The sequence below is a fragment of the Capronia epimyces genome (assembly GCF_000585565.1).
Source record: "Capronia epimyces CBS 606.96 chromosome Unknown aczIQ-supercont1.1, whole genome shotgun sequence".
In the NCBI taxonomy this organism is placed as follows: domain Eukaryota; kingdom Fungi; phylum Ascomycota; class Eurotiomycetes; order Chaetothyriales; family Herpotrichiellaceae; genus Capronia; species Capronia epimyces.
The window spans coordinates 735,517-755,318 of NW_006912904.1; the positions used below are offsets into that span (position 1 = coordinate 735,517).

Genomic DNA, 19,802 nt, shown 5'->3' on the forward strand with positions numbered 1-19,802 from the left:
GGATCACGCGGCCATCACTCAACACAACTTACTCTTCAGCGTCGCTCTTGGCGTCGGACGCATCGCTGTTGCTATCCTCCTCGCTCGCACTCACTCCATTGACGCCGTTACCATTGACGCTGGTACCATTCACACCTCCGATGCCCGAGTCAGGCGTTTCTTTTGGTGCCTTTTCTGGCGCCTTTTCTGGCGCCTCTTCTGGCGCCTCTTCTGTCGCCTCTTCTGTCTGTTCCACTCCGCTGAAGCCAACGCCGCCGGTGTTGCCATTCACCTGTCTCCCGCGACTGACGCTGAGGTCTCGTGCATCAGGTATGCTGCGCTCTTCAATATGCCATTGTTGAATGGCGCGGATAATGTCCACAGCCAATTGGCCGTTGCGCTGTAACGCGCCCACCCAGTGAGATGGGATCTTCTCGCTCGTGGTCAACAGACGAGCAACCGAAGACACCATCATTTCGCGCATTTCGTTGTCTTCATCGGTCTCGGCGTAGACATATTGAACCCGACGGAGCCCAGGATAGGTGGAGGTCTTGTGGTACCACTCCCTAACAAGATCGACAATGTTGAGGCCGAGTTCTTGGATTTGTAGCCTCTGTGACAAGATATAGAGTTCGAGAAGAGGACCGACGTCTTTTTCCGACTTTGGTTCCCGAATGGATTGTGAGTAGAGCCATCCCACGAGGAGTTCAAAAGGTTGGTCGTCTTCGTCGGGGAGATTATAGGATTTGTTCCCACGAGATTTTTTGTCATCGGGTTTGTCGTCCTTGTTGAAAACTGATGCGAAGAAGGGCGAATGGGATGAGAGGAGTTCTTCGTGCAGCGTCCAACGAGTAGAGTCAGAGCCGACGTAGATGTCTACGAGAGACGAGGTAAGGAGTCTGCAAGCGTCAGTCAGATTCTAGGCAGTTGAGGTGGTCAGGCAGTTGGGTCAGTCAGCAGCTTCAGGATCAGCATGCTGCGTTCGACCTCCTGCTAGAACCGGCCTGCGTATTTAGAGGTTTTGGATTGACGTACTGGTGAAGCTTCTTCTCCTTCCTTTGACCCTTCTGAGGAGTTTCGGTAGTCATTTTGTGAGGAGTTCGGTAGTGAGTTTGCTCGGGGGTTGAGGGCTTTCCGTGTAGGACGTAGTCGAGTGGCCAATGACTTCTTTCCGAATCGGTGTAATCGAGCAGTTGAAAGTGGACAAGAGTTCTCTTTCTCCTTTCTCCGGTTCAGCGCAACTCGAGACGACCAATGCCTTGTGTTTTGTGTTCGTTTTGCAGTTCGGCACAATCGAGACTCGTACTCGTACAAGGCCAACGGAGGACAGTAGACGCAGACACAGGACAGACACAGGACAGAGACTGCAACAGTAAGGTGCTAGGGCGACAGTAACACAGGACACAGACAGCAACGGTAAGGTGCTAGCTAGCGCGACAGCAACAGGGACAGCGAGACTGCGAAATCCAACCGGGGGACCTTCTTCTTAGGTAGGTACTTAAAAGTGAAAAGAAAGGAGAGACAAGGAATCATAAAAGGCAAAGGTAGGTAGAGGTAAAGAAGGAAACGTCAACGTCAAGGAAGACGACGGGACAGCTCACCACACGGGAAGCGGAAGCGAGGCGGACTGGGGAGGGGAGAGGCTGGTTTGGTCGGGTTGAGTTCAAGTCTCATCATTCATGACAACTTGAACCTTGTCATGTCACCTTCACCTTGTCACATAGGGTAGGCCCTGGTCCCTTGTCCCTTGTCACATAGATCCTGGTCTCTTTGGAGTATCCGTACTAGCATACTACCTACGTATGTACGGATACGTATGTGAGAGTGGCACAAGAAGTGTACCAACTAGAGAGTGGTGACGACGTCAGAGGGTCAAGCCACAGCACCACTTCCCGATCCAAGGAACAAGTCGAACCCCGCGCTGGGCGATGGGACGAACACCAAGACCAAGGGGCACTAATTGGCAACACTACTCGTGGAGACGAAGGGCACTAATTACCCTTCCGCACATATCACTCGTGGGAATGATGATGGATGCCAATACCGATGATGCTGGTTCAAGTCGTGCAAGGATGCATGGATAGATGCAGGGATGCAGGGATGCGACTAGGGTGGATGTGAATTGGTATGTGTAATGACAATACTAATTGATATTTAATGCTGGTGCAGTCAGTGGGGAGGCCAAAAACCGGTTTGTGGCTGATGGCTGGAAAAACACCCGGCCGTCCCTTCGGGTCACGTGGCAGAGTCGCTCACGTAAGAGGCATCTCGGAGGCATCTCGGAAGCATCTAGGAGGCCCTAAGGCATCTAGGGGAGCTTCACCAGAACTGGAGCCAGGTAGGTTCCAGGGACGGACACCGTCATCGACGTGACAAGATCAATAATAGATAGATCATAGACCTCGTCGAAATTCCCACTATACATGTAACCAAGTACGGAGTATCTTTTCCAATTCAAGCATGTAACCAAGTATCTGTCCAATTCAAGCATGTAACCAAATATCTGTCCAATTCACAGCTGGCTGCTAACTTGTTGCAACTCACTTCTTACCTTTCCCCTTACCCTTGGCCTTCTTACCCTCCTCCTTAACAAACCCTCCCTTAACCAATGCCTCCCGGGCCACCGAGCTGATGGCGTGAAACCTGTCCGGACCCAACTTGACTCCTCCATACCATCTCGTCACCACCACCAGGACATTCCACACATCCATCAACTGCATCAAATGCAACACCCTCCCTCCTGCCGCGGTCTCGCCGTCGTCATCGCAGTCTTGGATTGTAGTCGCTGCATTTACTTTCTGTGAGTTGGGAGTGGCGTTGTTCACTTTCTGTGAGTTGGGATTGGCGTTGACGGTCGCGTTGGCGGCACCACCCTGAATCCTCCACGCAGTTATATTATGTGTAGCCGTCGCCACCTTTTTATTTGTAGCCAGGAGGTGAGAGATCGAGTCCATCACCTCAGGCAGCGACGAGACAGGACAGGCGCGCGCGATGAACGTCGACTTGTTGACCGTCAAAGGCTCGGAGAGTGTCCACGCCGGTGGAGGCACGTTTGAGGATGCTGCATCAGGAATCAGGGTCAGGCCGGAATCATGGGATTTATGCTGACTAGGCGAGGACGCGGACCTGCTCGGAGCATCTTGGCTGTGATTTTGAGCCGCGCCATGATTGAAGTCAGGATCGGGATGCTGACGCTCGCTGTGGTGCTGTTCGTGCTGCTGCTGGAGTATCGGCCCGGCCTCTTCCACCAGATCGAACAGACAAACCTGACCGAGCGTCCAGACTTGGGCGAGCACGTCTCGCAGAACCGTCACCGCCGCTTCTCCCTCGCCGCGTCCACTTCCACCGGTCGACTGGGTACCAATGATCGCTGGAGGGACATCGGGATAGTCGGAGGGAAACGTGACCAGGAAAGAGAATGGGAGGTCGGGCAGTCGCAGGACCGCGGTGGCCTCGCTGGAGCTGTCGTGTTGGAGGACAAGCGTTTCCGCTTCGTAGATGGAGTTCAGGGCTTCGAGCTCATCAGCAAGAGCCGCGTTGGAACTTACAGCGCCATCGTCCGAAGGCATGTGGGTGGCGGGGCGTAAATGTAAGAGTGATGGAAATATCAATCGGGTGGTTCGGCTGACCTGCCTGTTTATTAGTCGTAGGTGTGCCCTGGCCCGAGGGCACGACCGCTCTTAATCGATTATCTTCTCTTTAGGGATATACTCCTTGATGGTCGCTGAGAGGATCTCGCTTCGCTGTCTACCAGATGAACACTGTCCGTTGCGCCCAAGGGAAGCGCTGAACGCGCTCACGGAGATCTGGGATTTCCGATCGTACCGCCCGAAGCCGCACGACGAGTTTCTGGCCTGCGTGCTGAGCAAGAGCGCCGAGGTGGGCGTGCAGGCATACTGCCTTTCCGTGCGAGTTGGAATGATTTCGCGATGCGCCTTCATTCGTCGAATCTGCGCTGGTCCTCAAAGAGCCGTGGCTATACCACCAGGAGAGCGAGACCGTGATCGAGAAGTTCAGTGCCGGTTCCCCTTTCTCCCCAACATGGAAAGGACGCCGGAGACGGCAATGTAATTGATGTTGTGGCCGGACAAGCTTGTACCGAGTATATACTTCCTACAGTATTATATTATGGTCTTCATCCTTGCAAAGTTCATTTTGTTACGTGGTCCTGGTCTAAACCATGTGTGCTTCGATCATGTTTATGCACGTCCGCTGACCACTTCTTATACTTCAATCCCCAGAGCTCTCGCGGCGGCGGCTCGTCTTTTCGCGCTCACCATGGCTCTTTTCATCCTCAGATTCCCCTGGAACGCAGGCTTAGTGGCGCGGAGGCTGAGGTCTCTCTTGGTGATGAAGTCGGCCGGCTGGCCATAGTCCGGCTCGCCGCCCAGGGTGGCAAAGATATCTCCGACGTAGTTGGGGGCCTTGATGCCCTTCTCAAACGTGCTTTCCCACCCCTCCAGGATGCCCGTCACCACCTTGACACCGGCGAGGTAGATATTCCGAATGGCCGGGGGGAACCCTCCCTGGTGGGCATAGAGCAGATTCTGGATCTCGCTGATCCCCGGTGGTGGTCGGTCAAAGTCGCTGGCCGTCCTCATCACAATGGCGCGGGAATAGTCGGTCAGGTTCATTTTGGCGGCGCGCAAGATGGCCTCGAGCGTCGCGTTGTCCTCCTCGGCAGTGGCGCAGTAGACGCCCGACCCGTTGGTCCAGATCCGCGTGGTGTTCTCAAAGGCCTCGGAAAGGTGCGTGCCCGAATAGTAAACGTCCGAGGTTGCAACATCACACCCCAGTACACTTGGTGGCTGCGCCGCCACCGCGTAGGCGGCTTCCTGCGCGTACAGGGCGCGGTAGGCTTGCGACGTGGTGCTGTCGTTGAGCGTCGCCGTCGACGCGAAGCTGATGGCGATGTCTCGTAGGGCTTCGTTGAGTTCGAACACTTCGGTGCCGTAGATGCTAGACAGAAATCAATATCAATACCAGCCCTCACTCTCACTCACTGTCGGGCCATATATGGCTAAACAGAGTGTTCACGTACTTTTGAGGGTATAGGTCCGGCGAATCCACTCCGAATGGGATATAACCCGTGGTGAAGTTGGAGGGGATGTCTCTCATGTCGAATTCGTACTGCAGCGCCACCTGAACCGCGTATTTCGCAAAGGTGACGGAAGCCAGCGTGCCCACCTTGGGGTTCACCCCGGCGATCCCGGCCACGAAGAAATACGTCTTGGTGAGGTCGAACTCGGGACTGAGCACGAGCGCGCTGACGGTCGTGGCGGCATTGATTTCCGATTCGCCGGTGATGATTTGGCACACTTCGCCGCTCGCCGTACAGTGCACCTCGGGGAAGAGAGGGGAGAGGCCTGGGATGGTGATGTTCTGGCCTAGCAGGTCGAACTCGTCGATCCCCCACCACACGGCGGCTTCGGGTTCGAACATGGAGATGATGACGACCTTGGGAGCGATCGGGCTGCTGCGCTTGGAGACATTGTTCCGTGTCACCAACGGTGTGGCCGCTGAAAAGGGCAGGAGATTGGTTGCTGCCGCTGCCGTAAAGGCCAAGTTCACAAGGCTGAAGCCACGCATCGTGGATGGGAGCAAGACAAACACCACTGACACAGACGAAAGTCGACAATTCCCCCAGCAGACTCCTCAAGCTGCTTGAGCACGCACGCACGAGAGAAAGCGAAGAGGATGATGGCCGAAGGGTGGGTTACACTGCTTTTTGAGGGGGCACCGGAGTTCCTGGCTCTGGCTCTGGCCCTGTTCGCTATCTATCCGCATTCGCTTGTCCAAGCTCTTGGGCGAAGTTGCCATGCTTGCGAGCTTGCCGCACAGCTCCCAAAGCATCGATTGACCCCACAGACACAGACCATTGAACCCCGGCGGGAGCGGCCGATGCAACCATATTATGGCAGCACTGACCAATACCACGACCATTTCCGGCTGGGTACCTGGCTTGAGAGACCTTGGGTGCGTGAGCAAGCAATGAGAAGCAATCCGTCATTGGAGCTTCCGAGCTTCGCAGCTTCTTATCTTCGCACCAGTGGCCAAAAAAAAGGCGGATGGAAGCATGTCGATGATGCGGACCTGCAGTAGTATAGCCTTGGTAGCGATCGATCATGCAATATCGAAGTCTGTTATCTTCGACGAGGCTAACTAAAGACGGGGTTAGAACTGTTCATCCAAGGCAACCTGCCGCTATCGCAAGATAAGGACAAGGCGGGGTCAGGCGAGCAGTGTCTTCCGTGTCTTCCTGCTTGACCACCACGGTGAGGTAGCTGGCTGGTGTCATCTATTGCGGTGGACAGGCTGATAGACAAGGCCGATGAGCTCCTGTGAAGACGGTATACCTCTGCTGTTGTGGCTGACTGTTCAGTCTCTCATCTTAACGCAAGCAAATCAATCGACTGTTGTCGCTTATCAAGGCTGGGTAGCCAATACTCCGTACTTCCGTTCTGCGTTACATCACTGTCTTACCAGGTATCCAGATCGCCTTGGCAGACGTAAATAGAGGCAGCAAGCTGCCGAGGTTGAGGCTATACTAGTACGTACCAGTAGTACTAGGCAGGATGTGGCATGGGGTTCCTGGGCAGAGCCATGCTTCAGACGGTAGACTCCGATGTTTTCGAGATCCTTGGGAAAGTCCCTATCAAGCTTTCGTCTTATCGCCCGGCTCGAGTCATACTTCCAGTTCCAGCGAGAGGTTGATGGTACAGTAGTTGTTCCTGGGCCCTTACGGTCGACTGTAATCGAGCAGAACCTGGATTGTCCCAGGGAGCCCTTAAGCTTCGGCTGAAACTCTGCCATCTAACAAGCACGTTCAAAGGCTCATCCCAACGAGCACTGCTCGCTGGTCGATATTGCTATGAGCGTAACTCAGGCCGCAGACACCTCCCGGCTCGAGCATCATCTCCAGCTTCGAGTCTAGACCGAAGCTGAGCCAGCGCTTGACAAAGGCTCGCAAAATATGACCATGCGCTACAACCAGAACGTCGCATGGCTGCTGCTTGCCCATCCCTTCCTCCTGGAGGGAGGTGATTTGCGAAATAAGACGGTCCAGTCGCTCCGTGACTTGAGCTGGGGAATGGCTTCCTGGTCCTTCACACCCATCTCTCCAGATGTCCCATGGTCGTTCGGTGTCCAGGCCTCTCTGTTTGCGTAGCTGTCGAATCTGCTCAGTCAGGAGGCCCTCGTAGTCGCCATATCCCCACTCCCCAATCTCCTCGGTGGTCTCGGTCTTGTTTTCGATCACTCGTTTGGTTTCGGCATCGTCTCCCACCTGTTCGAGGAGCAGTTCAAGGGTGCGTTGGGCGCGCCTTCGCGGGCTGCAAATGACTTTGGCGATTTTGCTGGGGTCGATCAACCGTCCCTGCCCGAAAACAATTGATGCTGTGCGTCGGACTTTCTCTTCTCCTTGTGGCAGTAAAGGGATGTCTGAGATGCCAGTGTATCGCCCGTTTTGCGACCATTCAGTCTGCCCTGTGTTCGCGACATGAGCTGCCTATACTTCCAATACTGTGGTACCCGGTAGATCATGTCTTCTCCGATCGAGGATTTTCGTTGTTGTTGAGGTTTCACTTACCGTGGCGTATCAGAAATACTCGAGGGGTGGTTGCATCCTTTTCCGCCATTTTATAGGCCGGAATATGACTTGTAGTAAAGTTTAGCAACGGCTCTATAGGTCGGACTGTGACTCAGGAGCGGTCTTGCGGTGTGAAGGTAGGGGCTGTCTTTAGTCTCATTCACCTCGCACAGAGGACCGAAAATGAAATCTCAAGAGATGGCCACGTCTTGCCAGAAAAGGATTGCAGGTGGACTGAAGCAGAAATGGCCCAACTGTGCAAGTCAACAAACGCCTCTATTATCGTCTAACGGACTCCTGGAACGCTGTGCCAGTCTCTTCAGAACTTGAATGGCGTCAACTTTGAAGGCGGACGGAACTTGAGCTCGACCCAACAAAATGGAGCACAACTAGTGTACTGTCGTGTACATAGTGCAGTGCTCCGACGATGACTTGAGCCTTGGCAACGTCTCTGCAGGATTTGAACTTGAAGCAGTAAGCGGCCTTGTCCACCTGGCATACATTATGACGGTAGTCCACTTCTGCTGATACCTAGGTATGAGGCAGTCAATCTCAATGTCAATCAATATTCGCGACAATACTGAGTGAGCAGCCAGCGGCCAGTAGCCAGCGCAGACCGGAGCGACTCGACCAGTGACGATCCGGGCCAAGATTTGTCCTGCGCAGCTTCAATGCAGCGCGGCAAATGTTCTCACGTATTGGAGTTGTTTGTGTTCCGCCTCGAAATACTGTAGCACCTCCTCAGACCTCTACTCACACCGAGCCTCTCCATTCCCTGCTGGCAGACGGAGCCCAGAGAAGCATCAGACCACCCTACCACTAGATGGCTGTTTCGAAGTGGCCCTGGTCGTGGACGCAAATTTGCCGCGGAGATCGCCTGTTTCCATCTTTGGATCGTCTTTACGGCGAGATCCTTATCTTACCTCGGCGAAGCCCACTGCACGTCTCGCCTCCCCCAGACGCCCCCCAGGGTCTAATTAGGTCTTGGACTTGGACTTGGACTTGATTCGGCACGAGCAACCACAAGAAGAATAGCGGTGGTTGTTCTGCGGGGAACCAGCCGGGGGAAGAACCGGGGGAGAAACAGAGCTTGGCTATTGATCCTTGGGATGGAATTGGACACAAAAGCTGGTAGAAGAGATGACCGGAAAAATATCGTCTGTTATACCTCTGATCTAGCTAGCAAATTACAAGAAAGAGGAGAAAAGAAATGGCAAATGAGATGGCCTGCCTGGCTGTTGCTTCCGAAATGAGACGATTTCATCCCTTCAAGTTGCGCAACTGTAATCATGCTCATGCCATGCAGCGCCATGTTTCGAAACCTATCCCGTTGATTAAGACGTTGTATCCTTGTGCCATGGTCGTAAACAGATATCGTAACATCATCCCAGGTATCCCCTTGCTGAATAGGTAGAGGTATCAACTGCTGAAAGTCTTGTCGATCATCCATGTCTTCCCATTCGCCTCCTCTTCGACGATGAATGCGGTGCTAACGTACTCGCTCAAGGACCGCCAACCAGGCCAGAGTTTCCTTGCGTCGTCAGTCAGTTTCCCTGGCCTGCCCTTGCCTGATGGTTCATGGCTGGATCTCCCGGTAATGGTCTCGTTGCTGCCCTTCCGACGAGAACTGTATTCAAAGTCTGACCCGGGATAGTAGGGCGCATTGTAGATGCCGAAAAGGAGCTCAATGCCGGCCAGCTGCTGTCGATAGGCGTCGGGTACAGGAACCTTGATTTCGATGTGCTGGTCAAAGACATATTTGCACGGCCGTTCCAGTTCTCGTCCAAATATCTCGCATACTTGCAGAGGTGTGAGGGTTTCAAAGGCCAAGGCGATCCTGACGGAGCTCAAGCATCAGCAACAGGTAGAAATAGCACGGGCTGGGAGTGTGGGGGTGAAATCATACCTTGATCCGTTCCATTTGGTCGGGCCCTCCTTGAAGATTTGGAGGACCGCAGGGCCAACATCATGTTCCGCATCGACCCAGGGCAACTTGATGTCGGGATGGAAGGGGGCTCGCCACTCGAGCGTTCCGTCGTCCTTGAACTCCATGCAGAATAGAGGATATGGCAGGCTGGTGAAGTTGTTGTTGTAGATCCCAGCGTAGACAAACGTCGCCGGCAGTCCGAGTTGTCTGATATAGTTCTCGACGGTGAATTTGCAGGCCCACAGAGGGAGAGCCGGCCACTTGGGGTTGTGTATCGAGTGGTCGGGCATGCTGCTATAGACGAAATGCTGGATATTTTTCTTCTTGGCCGCGCTGGCTAGTGCTTTTCCTATCTTGATCTCATCGCCAGCAAGATGGATGGTGTTGATGAAGGCAATGTGCGCGCCATCAAAGATGGTGTCTATGAGCGCCGGGTTGTCCAGCAACTCTCCTTCGAACAAGGTGACATTGGGCAATTCGGCCAGCTCCTCCGCCACCAGGCCTTCTGTCGAGTAGACCTGAGCGCGCACAGCATATCCGACCGCGGACACGGCCCGGATCACTGAGGCTGCCTGGCGACCCGTTCCATTGACGATGGCTATGGTTTTTTTGGGATTTGGCATGTGGCAAAGTTTATCGCGATTAGGCTGAGGAGACAACAAACCCTCGGGGCCACAAAATTCACAAGGGTAGAGGTTGGAACTCTGGAGATGCCACAATAGAGAGAAGATCAAGGATCGGCATCCAGATTCAAGTTAGATATCAGAAGGATCCGTCGTAAGAAGGAGTTGTCGACGAGGAAGGACGGGAGCCGAGTCAACAGAGGTGGCAAGTATCACACCATAATAGACAGCCAGATCCAGACTTCGAGCACACACACATTGTATGAGCGGATATGGCTATATGGTACTATGGGACTAGGGAATATCGCCATTCCTGCCCCAGAAGGCAAGAGACTTGACAGGAGATTCTCTGCCGTAATACGGTCCCAGTGAGGACCCTTGGTTGAGCAATTTCTGCAACGGCTTTTGCAAAAAAAGTCCATCAGCCAAACCTGATGCAGCCTTTTTCTTTACGTAACCCGGCTCGAGGGTCTGCGGCGGGGTGCTGGGGCCATTCGAGGCTCGAGTTTACACACTGGGGCCGAGCGTCGGAACAAACACAACCAGAGACCGAGTCCCGTCGCCGCGAGATGCTTCGAGACAAATGGCAGGTGCCTGGAGAGGTCGCACAGCAGCAACAGGGACAGGGAGCGGGAGAGGGACGGTGGGAGGTGATAGCCGGGAGATGACAGCGAAAACTGCCTCGCAGGCAATGCAACGCCAGGCGCAGGCAGCGCAGCGCAGGCCACGAATGGTGCGTGGGTGCGGGGGATTAAGCTGACGGAAAGGAAAGGCGGGGAGCCAGAGCCATTCGACCATCACTTCCCAGTGGCGCCTCACCGCTGGCAGGTTCTGACATTTCTGATGGTAGCGGTGTGGTGGTGGTAGTGGTGGTGATGGTAATGGTAGGGATAAGGATGGTGGTGGTACATGGCCGTAGCAGTCTCAGTCACCGAAAGTCGGACACCTCCGCGGCCCCATCGCAGGCGCACATTGCCTAGACCTACAGGAGAATTGATGGGCTTCAGCAGCCAACGGTCAGCCACTCTGAGCAGAGCCGACAGTCCGGCTCGCACGCAATAATAATGGATGGGCTTAGGGGCCATCACCCACGCCTGCCGCTATACTGGATCCTGTACAGTGTATACCGCAGCCCGGAGTGCCCAGGCTACAAGTAGTAGTAACTCTCGCCTGCAGCGACCACTGCCATTGGTGGCCGCGACTTGGTCCCAGCTTGTTCTCCAGCTTCCTAGCCAACAGTCTGGTGCAGTTCTACTACCTATTTGATAATGGCTGCACTTCGCCATCGTGCTCAACCACTGGCACGTGGCGGATCCTCTAGATCGTGCATATGTGTAGTAATAGGTACACAGTATACCTAATTCCTATTACCTACCTAGCTATGTAGCTTGGGCTCAGACCACCAAACCTTGACCTCTTACGCCCTGAGCGTCCCCGTCCAATCCCTGCCTCCCCGTGCCTAAGGCATGTCCAGGCCCGCCTGCGCCCATACATCTGGCCTTTGACTTGCATGCAGTCGTGCCGTGTCGAGCTCTTCGGCATGGAGATGTGCGCCGGCCTGTCGAAGGAGCAATACGTGCGGCAGCAGGCCGGCATTCGCAGCTAGAAAAAGCGGTGTCCGTCCTGAACCTGTGTGATTGCGGAGATGGACTGAGGCGCCTAATGAGAGCAGATACCGAAGTATCTCAAGGCTCGGTCCGGTGGCTGCTAGATGCACAGGGGTGTTGCCAGAATAGTCGGGGCGGTTCATCAGTTGGGTGTCCTGACGCAGCAGATCTTGCACCTTCTGGAGGTCTCCGCTGGCAATAGCATATGCAATGGCGGTGAGTTGGGCGACAGGAGACGACAGCTCGCCAGTTGGGTGACTGAAAACGGTCTCCGAGTGCTCCGTGAGTTCCCCTCGAATGGAGATGGCCATGCGTTTGGCCACTGATTCCGGGCTCGCTTGTGGAAGCGACAGAAGGTACGCCAATTTAGTCAAAGCAGCCTCACTCGTCATATCGCCGCCTGCGACCACACCAGCGCGGCCAAGAGCCATGCCTGGTGCGTAAAGGGGACTGACACTGCCCGTCAAACATTGCGTCACATTCACAATTACAATGCCGCGCTGCACCGCATCAGATATCACCTGGATCAATTTGTTGTCGTGTCCACTAGGCGCGTTGCCAGCACCAAACGTCTCCAGCACCAGTCCTCGAAGACCCTCGGTTCGCAATACGGCTTCGACCATTTTGGGCTTGATCCCGGGGAAAATTCTCAAACACGCCACATGATGAATATCAAGGTCTGGTTGAATGTTAAATGCTTGAAGTGATGTCGGCCTGGTGACCAGGTTCCAGGCCACTTCCGTGTCTACTGCCGTGATCCTGGCCAACGGCGGAAGGTTAGGGGACGCAAATGCATCGAACGCGCTGGCGGATACTTTGGTGGCTCGGTTGCCACGGAACAAGGTAGAGTTGAAGCAAAGACACACTTCGGGTATCATGAAGTGGGCAGCTATGTCCAACGAGTCGAGCAGATTGTCCAAGGCATCATTTTTGCGCTCGGAGAATGGGACTTGGGAGCCTTTTCCACCATTAGCATGCGACTTGAGGCTATCCTGGTCGACACAGCACGGTGGGACAATGGCTGTTGATGCCAGGGGTACAGGTGATTGCGCGAACTCTCGCCCTGTCACGCCATGCAGCTCAATCCTGCGATGCGATGGCGTTTTCAGCACAACAAGATTCTGAGGGTCAACGTACCTGTTAGTATGACGGGCTTCCCCAAATTCTGCAGCATGAAACTGAGGGCTGAGCATGTGTATGCTAAGCTGTCTGTGCCGTGGAGAACAACAAAGCCATCGAAAAGCTTGTAGTTCCGAGAGATGGTCTGGGCTATTTGGTCCCACCCCTTGCTATCGATGGATGATGAATCTAGCAGGGTTTCATATTCCAACACGGCATATCTTCAAGAGACTTAGCTAAGTCTCAAAACAAGTACCACCGGCTGAGGATTGGTTGCATCAGCCGGGGTTAGACTGCTGTTGTCGAGGGAAACTAGGGGCTAGATAGATGACTTACCTAATGCGTTTCCCATAGACGCTTGTTGGTGTTCTCAGACTGTGCAATTTGCCCAAGCCGTCCGGCCCATCATCGAACACAACCTCGAGAGGGTCATGGGGTTCTCCATCATTGAATTCCGGCCGAGGAGCCATACATCGGTCGAGAAAATTGCGGGCTGGAACAAGGCCATCTGGCGACTTCTGCATACAGATAGTCCCTCCTGTCATAATCACCAGAATTCGAGTTTCAGGTACATGGCCCAGGCCCAGGGGTGTTCTGTCCGTCGCTGAAGACAGGTTCAGTAGATTGTAACGTGGTGCTGGCGGGCATACAAACGTACCTGACATCAACGGACTGGATGGGTCTCCGTACGCAGCTGTGCTGTGTTATTCCAATCTGGAGATAAGCAAGCATATTCACTCACCAGCCATCTTGTCCCGCTCTGCTGGATTGGCATCGAGGTTGTAATCTAATTCCCTGTTGAAGGTGCGCGAAGGATGTGATGTTTCAGGTGCTTTCCAGAGACCACTAAAAATGTTAGACCTCAATTTATCATGACGAGTTGCGTAAAACAGTTTTGTTGTAGGTGAGTTTGCATCCACGCACTACTCCGGACTGTCTTTGCCGCCTGGCCAGGGCACCATAAACCCCCTTGACGCGTACCGGCGCTCTTCAGGCGATACCGCAGTGCACAGGCGTGCAGATCCGGTATCATTGCGTAATCCGGTCCAGGCCGGTCCTCGATCTCGTCTATTTGCGTCACCGCCATAAACCCTACAGCTCCGTAGTCAATATCAGCAAAGTTGGTACCGACCTTTCACCGCCCATGCGGCCAGAAGCCCTTGCTGTGGTGGAGGCGCCAGGCTATCTCAGCTTGCTTGCCAGTCCATCAGGTCCATACACGGAGTACCGTATCCGTACTTAACTCGGCGATCGCCTCTAGCTTATCCAGAGTCCGCACAGGTTGTTGGCGCAAAGTCGGCGCCTTGCTGTTGCTCTCACTCTCAACATGCCGGTTTGAGCCGCCGACCTTCGGGCTTGACCTACTGTGTCGTAGTGTTCAGGACACAGCGTCACGCAAGGGACGGCCAGCTCAGCGTATATGAGCCTGTTGCTGAGATCCCGATCATCGTTGCAGGTCTGGCAAGCTGTTTTCGATTTGCGAAAGGTCGCTTGGGGAAAGGTGCTCCAATCGCATGGATTTGTCCCGTATCCCACAGCATACTGAGCGCCTGCGGAAATTAGTCGACGGCAGCGTGCAGAAGCGATGACAAAGAAACGCCATGCCACACGTGCAACAACAAAGAAGTAACGGGGGAGATTGAAGCACGTCTTCCTTTGCATTGCACATTACCGCTTCCTCAGCAAAGGAAATAGGCAGCCAGCAGGAATTGAGATTTCATCTGGGCGCTCAACCATGGTTCAGCAACCACTGCAGGGCTTGAACCCGGCCCATGCAAGTTCTTTGATGGAGAGATGCAACCGCATGACCGCATCTGTAAGATGCGCAGAAGAAATTTGGTGATGATGGTGCGCTGCGCATCGTCTTTACTGTGTGCTATGTGTCCACCATGTCTTTGTGGTTTTATTGCCCATCTGCTGCTGTTGTGCGTCGTATGTCCATGTTTCCTCTCTTGGTTGTGGGCTTGCCATCTTGTTGGACACCAAACAACAGATTCCTTCCATTGACGTCCATCGTCTGCTCTCGTGATCAGCAGGTGTGATTGTGAAATCCCCCAAGCCAGCTGTGAAGGCGAAAAGACCCGCGTGAGACAACTGGGACTATATCCACAGCCACATCAGTTGACTTGGCTCTGCTGACCTAGAAGGATTCGGTTCCATACGAGTGAAAGCGACGTGACTCAGCGCAGGCTGCGGCGAACGGGGAACAAGCAGAGCTTCTAGTGGGTGAAGAGAAGGAGCTTCCTCGGTCTTGGTGTTGACGGACGACAGAGGAGGCAGAGCGCATGATCTTGTGGACGGTGAGCTTTGCACGTCGTCACTCAGAGTGGGCGGCAGGTGGCAACTCGCGAAAAGGCAGGCCACGTTGAGGGTCAAAGGGTCAAAAGGTCAAAGAGCAGACCGACGACAAAAGATTCTGCCTCACCCAAACAAAGAAACTGACTGCGACACCATGAGACTATAGTGAGTAAACAGTACCTTCCCATATCTGCGCGACTTTGACTAACTTACCGCACGACTTCAACTCTCAACTCTCAACCCTCTGTCCGCTTCCCCCATTGCGATCCAGCAACCCAATCCATCCCATCCTCAGAATCGCATCTCGCCATTATCCATTGTCCATTGACACTCCTTTATCGTACGATCGTTACGCTTCTCTTGTTTCGACCTTCGTTCGATCAAACCTCTAAACCCCGTTTCTATCTTCTCACTCGACCGCAGTCGATCTTTACCACCGACAGAACCTCCCTTCTCTCATAATCAAGCCTATACTGTTACACAGTTGCGACAATGGTAATTCCTAAGGTCAAGCTTAAATCTCTCGGCGCCGGACCCGCTCTACTCCTTGTGGTGTTCCTCCTCAATACCGTCCCAGTTCACGCCTTCTTCCGCCATCTGTGCTTCGGTGAACTTGGAAATGGACGCGTCGATCCGATCATGTCTCCAGGTCATCCATCACAACACGTTCACGTCAGCTTTGGCGCATCCAGTGAGTTCAAGAAACCGAGTTGACGGGAAAGTGAAATCTGATCATAGCGCAGGCTTTGGGTTCGATCCCACCATTGACGAATTGTTGACATCAAACTGTACCAGCTGTTCCATCACGCAGGATCACTCAGTCTACTGGGCACCACGCATGTACTTTCAGCACTCAAACGGCACTTTCGAGATGATTCCCACCTCTGGCGGAATGACCGTGTAAGTTGCCCGGCATTTCTTCCTTGAATCCTCCCTGCTTACACCGTCAGGTACTACTTCACTGAGAGCGGGGAAGCCAACGTCTCGGCGACGGCGTTCCCTCAGAACTTCCGCATGATTGCTGGGAACTCGGTCAAACGTGCATTCTATGGTCCAGACCCCGATCCTCCCATGTCACTCTGGCAGCCGAGCGATATGACTCAGCAATCTCTTATGGAGAAAGCCCTTGGCTTCAACTGTCTACACTACAGCGACGGGGTCCCAAACGAAGGTTCGCTAGAGCACCATGGACTTCGCAACAAGGGCTTTATTGACTCTACATGCGAGGATGGAATACGCGCGGAACTACTGTTCCCATCATGCTGGAATGGCAAAGATCTGGACAGTAGTAATCACACCACACACGTCGCGTATCCAAGTGAGGTCAAGTATGGCACATGCCCCGAAGGTTTCCCGGTGAAACTACCAATTTTGTTCTACGAAACAATTTACCAGACACCACTCTTTGCCGGCATGGATGGGCAATTTGTGTTTTCGAACGGTGACCCCACTGGCTACGGCTACCACGGAGATTTCATCTGTGGATGGGATGAGGGAGTCTTGCAGGATGCGATCGACAATACAATCTGCACAAGTTTGAACAGCACGGGTCTCCAGGAAGATTGCCCGATATTCTCACTGCAGGACAGAACAGTTGGTACGCAATGCAAGATGGAGGTTCCAGAGGCCCTCCAGGATGAGCCGGTCAATCTTGTTCAGCAATTACCCGGTAACATACAGGTTCAGGCAGGTCCTGAACCAGCGACCATGCCAGAAGCCACAGCAGTATCAGCTACTCCCTCGCCAACTGCAAACGCTACAGTGTTGAGTGTATCACAGAACCCAACCTCGAGTTTGGCGGCTGCGACTGCGATTGCGACGGCGGCGCCTCTTTCAGCCAACATGAATGTCACAACAACCCCATCTCCATCAGACACGGACCCTCAGATCACGGTGACTTCAACCTACATGAGTGGCAGTGTAGAAGTCCACATGATTCTGGTGGAGGATATCGTTACAGTGACTGTATCCGAGGGTACAGCCCCAATAGCGAGGGCACACAAGCGTCGCATTCACAAGCACGGTCATGGAAACGGACTGGTCCGGTACTGAGCGTGGTTACAGATGAGTATAACCTGCCCAAGCGGCATACTTGGGTATCCAGGCAAGCCCAAATATGTCTTGGAAATGACTCGTCAAGACTGATGAATGATGCCTTTTCTTTCGCGGAGTGCCGGGAGCACTATGAGATGAAATGAGATGAGATGACAACAGTGCTGAAATGGAATGGCAAAGGGCAAATAGCAACTGGCAACTGGCAACTGGCTACAACCGAGCAATTTGGTGAAGACGGCTGGAGCTTTTCATTAACATGGACATGATCAATCCGGGTGGCCATCTGTGAGCTTAGCTGATGACAATTGAAACAATGACATGAAACAATGCGTCTTTTTTGAATAGTTGCTGTCACGGTGTTTATCAGTCACAGATGGTACACGTGTAAGTGCGTGTCGTTTATGCCCGAGCCCCCTGATAAAGTGCATTTCGATGTTTTCTGAGCTGCAGTATTGGTACAGCGGAGTACGGGGGCGGTTAGTGCATTCTGATATCGCGAGCCTGTCAAATCATAATAATAAATGTCTCACTCAATACCATGCCGGGCTCTCCGACAGCAACATTGAATAGGTACCCAACTGAGATTTTACACAGTACGCAATCGAGCCCAGCTGCCTCACTCATCTAGTACGGACTTGGACGCTCCATCTCATTGATTCACTCATTCAATCACCCCCTCTACCGTTTTTCACTATTTCCCGAAGGGCCCTGGAGATCCAACCAAACATCAGCTGTGTACTAGTGCCGTACTCTGTCCAGTACACCGTACAGCGTACAGCGTACACCGGCCTCCAACCCCAAGCAGCGAGAGATCCATCCACGCCCAGTATTTCATCCTGTTTTGCCCAGCCAGCGAAGACAACATAACAAAACGGAACGGAACAGAGAGCCAAGGAACAGAACAGAACAGAACAGAGAGCCAAGGACCGTGCATTTCGCCAGCCTGATCGCCAGTCAGCTCAGCGCGAGATCTGATATCGTCTCATCTCAATCTATCTCATCGATTAACCAATCCCAATCCCAACCCTAGAAAGTCATTCATGGCGGACCAAAAGGGCAAAGACAAAGATGCCGCGTCCATCATTGCGGCGGCGTCGCGGCCTAGAAAACCAACGACGCACCAGACCTCGGTCGAGGCCGACGCCCGCAAAACCCTGTGGTGCGAGACGCAGTGGACGAACTTGAGCATGCAGGCCAAACGGCTCGATATGCCGAAACTGCCGTACTTTGAGGCCGATACTATGCTGTTGTCTAAGGACGTCAATCGGAAGTTGTGGGTTCAGCTGGTACGTCTATCCGTCACCCGTCCATCCGCCTCCCTGATTTCTTACCCATCTATCTATCCGCATCCCTGATTTCTTTCTTGTTCCCGAGCAACACTGCACCTCTGAGAAACACCTCGCCTCACCAATCCCGATTTACAATCACACTTATCCCTTGATTGGCATCACACGTCTTGGAGCTCTCTATGTGTGTGAATTGTTCTTCGGGGGGTATAATGCACTCTGCTTTGCTGTGCTTTGCTGTGCTCAGCTCTTTTCGGCTTTACTCGCAGCTCGCAGCCCCAGCCTATACCTTATCTCCTCTATCACCTACCACCTCTCTCCTCTCCTCCCTCACCCTGTATTATCGTCCGTGGGATGAAACCTACCCCCTCTCCCCTCTCTCATCTCACTCTGCACTATCGTCCGTAATGAAATTCAATCACTCACCAGTTTTCTTGATCAACTAGACTCGACTCTGGGAATCCCTCGGCCCCGACCGTGCCCCCTACGCGACCCCGATCCTCCTCGAAGGCGGCGAGGTTAAATGGCACTCGTTCATCAACGGCGACAAAGGCAACGAGGCCGAGATCTACGATAACGTCGTCGATGCGTTCATGAGCGACTCTGTTCGGCCCGGGTGGTATGACGATTGAAGCGAAGACCCTTACCCTGGATTTGACCATGTCCTGCTCGAGCGGTCTTTCTTGTTTGGTTGTTTCTTGTTTCCCGAATGGGGATGAATGGGGATGAAGGTCATTGAAAGGGAAAGCTGAAAATATCCTACTTGTTGATACAACGTGACGTGTTCTGGCCTGTAAAAGTGCCCGAGCCAGACCCACATCTCTACAGAGTCAGTCGCTCGGCTCCAACTTTCCTTTCCACTGGAGCGCACTTCGGCGGCAAGCGAGTTGCCCAACCACCGTGGGGGCTTATCCTCGCAGAAGTGATGCAGCCCACGGCCCTAAGTGTAGCAGTTTGGCCATTTTCTACTTTGACAATGAAAACAATGTGCGGCAAGCAAAGTCTCTCTGAGAAGAATGAAGCTCTTGTTCAGTTATCATGTGCACTATGGCTACATTGTCCTGATCATTGTCGTTCATGCTGTTGCTAAATACATGCTTTGGGTATTTTCCCTTTTCACCCTCGGCAGGACAATGTCGGGAACATGATCTGATACACCCGGTGTCGTCGCCTGAACATTGGCCGTGATAATGCTGTAGCTCTGAAATATCCACTGCCAGCAACTTGAAGTCGTGACTCCAATGCCGACTTTCCCCCGAGGCCCCCCCTCCACCGGCACATACGAAAACTCTTTGTCGATATGGGAAAGAACATACAGGG

General features: G+C 53.5%; 8 protein-coding genes across 8 annotated transcripts; 2 read left to right on the forward strand and 6 right to left on the reverse strand.

The window, feature by feature from the left end:
• Positions 1-28: 28 nt before the first annotated feature.
• Positions 29-1,067, reverse strand: A1O3_00283 (uncharacterized protein; the record flags this gene model as incomplete). Its single annotated transcript, XM_007730433.1, has 2 exons — positions 29-878; positions 1,015-1,067. 2 exons carry the CDS (start codon positions 1,065-1,067, stop codon positions 29-31), a joined length of 903 nt encoding a protein of 300 aa, XP_007728623.1.
• A 1,452-nt stretch (positions 1,068-2,519) lies between these two features.
• Positions 2,520-3,548, reverse strand: A1O3_00284 (uncharacterized protein; the record flags this gene model as incomplete). Its single annotated transcript, XM_007730434.1, has 1 exon — positions 2,520-3,548. One exon carries the CDS (start codon positions 3,546-3,548, stop codon positions 2,520-2,522), a length of 1,029 nt encoding a protein of 342 aa, XP_007728624.1.
• Positions 3,549-4,202: 654 nt separating this feature from the next.
• On the reverse strand, positions 4,203-5,568 carry A1O3_00285 (uncharacterized protein; the record flags this gene model as incomplete). Its single annotated transcript, XM_007730435.1, has 2 exons — positions 4,203-4,938; positions 5,021-5,568. 2 exons carry the CDS (start codon positions 5,566-5,568, stop codon positions 4,203-4,205), a joined length of 1,284 nt encoding a protein of 427 aa, XP_007728625.1.
• A 1,237-nt stretch (positions 5,569-6,805) lies between these two features.
• On the reverse strand, positions 6,806-7,616 carry A1O3_00286 (2,3-bisphosphoglycerate-dependent phosphoglycerate mutase; the record flags this gene model as incomplete). The annotated part of the gene is made up of 2 exons (XM_007730436.1): positions 6,806-7,464; positions 7,568-7,616. The coding sequence occupies 2 exons, from the start codon at positions 7,614-7,616 to the stop codon at positions 6,806-6,808; spliced, it is 708 nt and encodes a 235-aa protein (XP_007728626.1).
• Positions 7,617-8,986: 1,370 nt separating this feature from the next.
• Positions 8,987-10,117, reverse strand: A1O3_00287 (nitrogen metabolite repression protein nmrA; the record flags this gene model as incomplete). The annotated part of the gene is made up of 2 exons (XM_007730437.1): positions 8,987-9,404; positions 9,474-10,117. The coding sequence occupies 2 exons, from the start codon at positions 10,115-10,117 to the stop codon at positions 8,987-8,989; spliced, it is 1,062 nt and encodes a 353-aa protein (XP_007728627.1).
• Positions 10,118-11,576: 1,459 nt separating this feature from the next.
• A1O3_00288 (L-asparaginase) lies at positions 11,577-13,592 on the reverse strand (the record flags this gene model as incomplete). The annotated part of the gene is made up of 5 exons (XM_007730438.1): positions 11,577-12,682; positions 12,862-13,064; positions 13,180-13,447; positions 13,502-13,537; positions 13,586-13,592. 5 exons carry the CDS (start codon positions 13,590-13,592, stop codon positions 11,577-11,579), a joined length of 1,620 nt encoding a protein of 539 aa, XP_007728628.1.
• Positions 13,593-15,633: 2,041 nt separating this feature from the next.
• On the forward strand, positions 15,634-17,193 carry A1O3_00289 (uncharacterized protein; the record flags this gene model as incomplete). Its single annotated transcript, XM_007730439.1, has 3 exons — positions 15,634-15,832; positions 15,885-16,041; positions 16,092-17,193. 3 exons carry the CDS (start codon positions 15,634-15,636, stop codon positions 17,191-17,193), a joined length of 1,458 nt encoding a protein of 485 aa, XP_007728629.1.
• Positions 17,194-18,236: 1,043 nt separating this feature from the next.
• On the forward strand, positions 18,237-19,114 carry A1O3_00290 (uncharacterized protein; the record flags this gene model as incomplete). The annotated part of the gene is made up of 2 exons (XM_007730440.1): positions 18,237-18,482; positions 18,929-19,114. The coding sequence occupies 2 exons, from the start codon at positions 18,237-18,239 to the stop codon at positions 19,112-19,114; spliced, it is 432 nt and encodes a 143-aa protein (XP_007728630.1).
• Between the last annotated feature and the right edge of the window lie 688 nt (positions 19,115-19,802).